Here is a 2,102-nt window from a genome sequence, read left to right on the forward strand (position 1 = left end):
TTGTGTATTAGAAAACCCAAAAAAATACGAGAAATGGTACAAAATGGGGATAGAGGATAACACTTGCAGAGTTCCACAATAGTTGTGCCCAGCGTACATTCAGATATAGGCTTGTACTGTTATGAATGATTTAGTAAATATGAGATATGCACATGCAAACAACAGTGTCAGGTTACAACAGTTTTGGTCCAGATTATGCACTCTGTTGCCGAACTGAGGACAGTGCGTGCAACGGTGTCAGGTTATCTTCAAGTCCAGAGCTTTATGTAAGTAGCACTGAGATGATCTTTGTAAAAAAAATGTTATGCACCTTGACAGTTGTAAATTCATCTGTGAACACAACTAAAATGTAGCTCCAAGGACAACACCTCAGTGTTGCTAACAAAATTCAATTTAATGCATTCAACTTGATGATTTTCAAAATACATCATTAAAAAAGACAGGCACATAACATGAACAACCGAAGTAGAAGTACTCCCACCATCCCTATAAAAGCTGCTCAACTTTGTCTATATACATTAAATTCTAGACAAAGTTGAGCAGCTTTAGGGACGGTGGGAGTACTAATAATCTCACCAAATCTCCAATATTTACAATCCAACTTCTAATCACCCAACAACTCGAATTTAGCATATTTCTGATAATCCCACAATAAGATAGCTAGATAATGAAGCTAAGGTGACTACTAATTATTAATCAGCCCCGGCCGAGACTGGATAAGCAGGAGCAGAAGCGCCATCAGCTGTTTGGAGCTGGTACATCGTGATGCGGACGCGGAGAGCAAACCCTCCTCTCGGGTGCATGTCGGGGAGCTGCACAGACAAGTACCTGCTGCCCACCTCCATGGCCGCCTCCTCTGAGGGCACCGCGCAGCTCCTCACCCTGTCCTCCAACATCAGGATTGGTTTCTTGTCCCTGTACCATGGGTCCATTGGCGCATTCGTCCACACCTTGTACCAGTACCCCCATGGGCCTGCATCCTTGCCACAGACACGCACGAGCCTGACTTCGCACCCTCCGCCGACCCTCTCAGTGATGACCAGGAGGAACAAGTGCTCCCCGTTTTCCGTAGCCAGTAGACGGCGCCGCTCCGCTTCATCTATCTCCAAATCGAGTTTCTTGTCGAAGGCGATGGAGGTGACGAGCCAGTCGTGGTGCACCTTGAGGTGGTCGTAGAGCATCAGCGGCGAGCCAGGGAAGGTGCAGCCAGGCTCAGGGCAGTAGCAAGGAGCGTGCTGGCACTCCAGCAGATGGTCATCAACCAAGCAGTAGGGCACCAAGGTCCGGCAGCCAAATGGCTCGTTTGGGCACGGAACCTTGGCCGCCATGACATAGGAGTCCAACCAGTGGATGTGCTCGTACTCGGCGCCGTCCGCGCACAAATGGCACTTGCGAGAGTGGTTTTCAGAGCAGCTGCCGCACGCACCGTGTCCGGCTCGGCACTGCACCACAGATAGAAAAGAAAGGACAGAGATAAGATGACATGATGTTCATAACAAATTCAGTGAATTAGAATCAAGCATGGATCAACAGATACCTTCAACACAGGAGGCCTCAAGGGCTGATAGCAGAGTGGGCAGTCATACATGGTCTTATCAATCACGATGGACATCTTGGTTACCGGCAGGGTGGCGTCGTCCACCACAACCTCTCTGCTGGTTTCATGATCCGCTGCTTCTTGCTTAAACTGTCCCTTGGGTGTAAGACCAAGCCTCGGCTTCTTGCTGCAGTTCTCCATCGTTGCTTCCCACTAGTACTGACTGGGGATGAGGGGAAGGAGGAAGAAGAGCTGCTACTACTTGGGGACAATGGGAGCGTGAGGTAAATAGTACTTGTTGGCAGTGTGGCGGACCTTGAACAAAATCTCTGGGGCGGGGCGAAGCTGCAAAATGAAATGTAAGTTATTTTTGGAAGGCCAAATGAAATAACAGAAAGAAGTTAGAATTTGTAGCATTTTCAGAAACTTCTATAACTAGATTGATCTTGTCCACACAATACATTTCTAACATCAATAATATGCATATAAGCTACTCCAAAACATATTCATTTCTTCACCATTTCACAAAAATCACCGGCCTTGAAAGATCTGAGTTTATTTGTAG

At 47.2% G+C, this 2,102-nt stretch overlaps 1 protein-coding gene across 1 annotated transcript; it reads right to left on the bottom strand.

The window, feature by feature from the left end:
* Positions 1-581: 581 nt before the first annotated feature.
* On the bottom strand, positions 582-1,880 carry LOC124666337 (E3 ubiquitin-protein ligase SINA-like 7). Its single transcript, XM_047203679.1, has 2 exons — positions 1,538-1,880; positions 582-1,442 (listed from the first exon to the last, which is right to left on the bottom strand). The coding sequence occupies exons 1-2, from the start codon at positions 1,736-1,738 to the stop codon at positions 693-695; spliced, it is 951 nt and encodes a 316-aa protein (XP_047059635.1). The 5' UTR covers positions 1,739-1,880; the 3' UTR covers positions 582-692.
* Between the last annotated feature and the right edge of the window lie 222 nt (positions 1,881-2,102).

The sequence above is a fragment of the Lolium rigidum genome, chromosome 6 (genome assembly GCF_022539505.1).
Source record: "Lolium rigidum isolate FL_2022 chromosome 6, APGP_CSIRO_Lrig_0.1, whole genome shotgun sequence".
In the NCBI taxonomy this organism is placed as follows: domain Eukaryota; kingdom Viridiplantae; phylum Streptophyta; class Magnoliopsida; order Poales; family Poaceae; genus Lolium; species Lolium rigidum.

What these genes read in the sequence shown, in the direction of transcription:
- LOC124666337 (XM_047203679.1), bottom strand. Translation starts at nt 1,738, where the DNA reads ATGGAGAACTGCAGCAAGAAGCCGAGGCTTGGTCTTACACCCAAGGGA. An exon ending in TGAGGCCTCCTGTGTTGAAG is followed by an intron (nt 1,443 to 1,537) that starts GTATCTGTTGAT and finishes TCTGTGGTGCAG; the next exon opens with TGCCGAGCCGGACACGGTGC.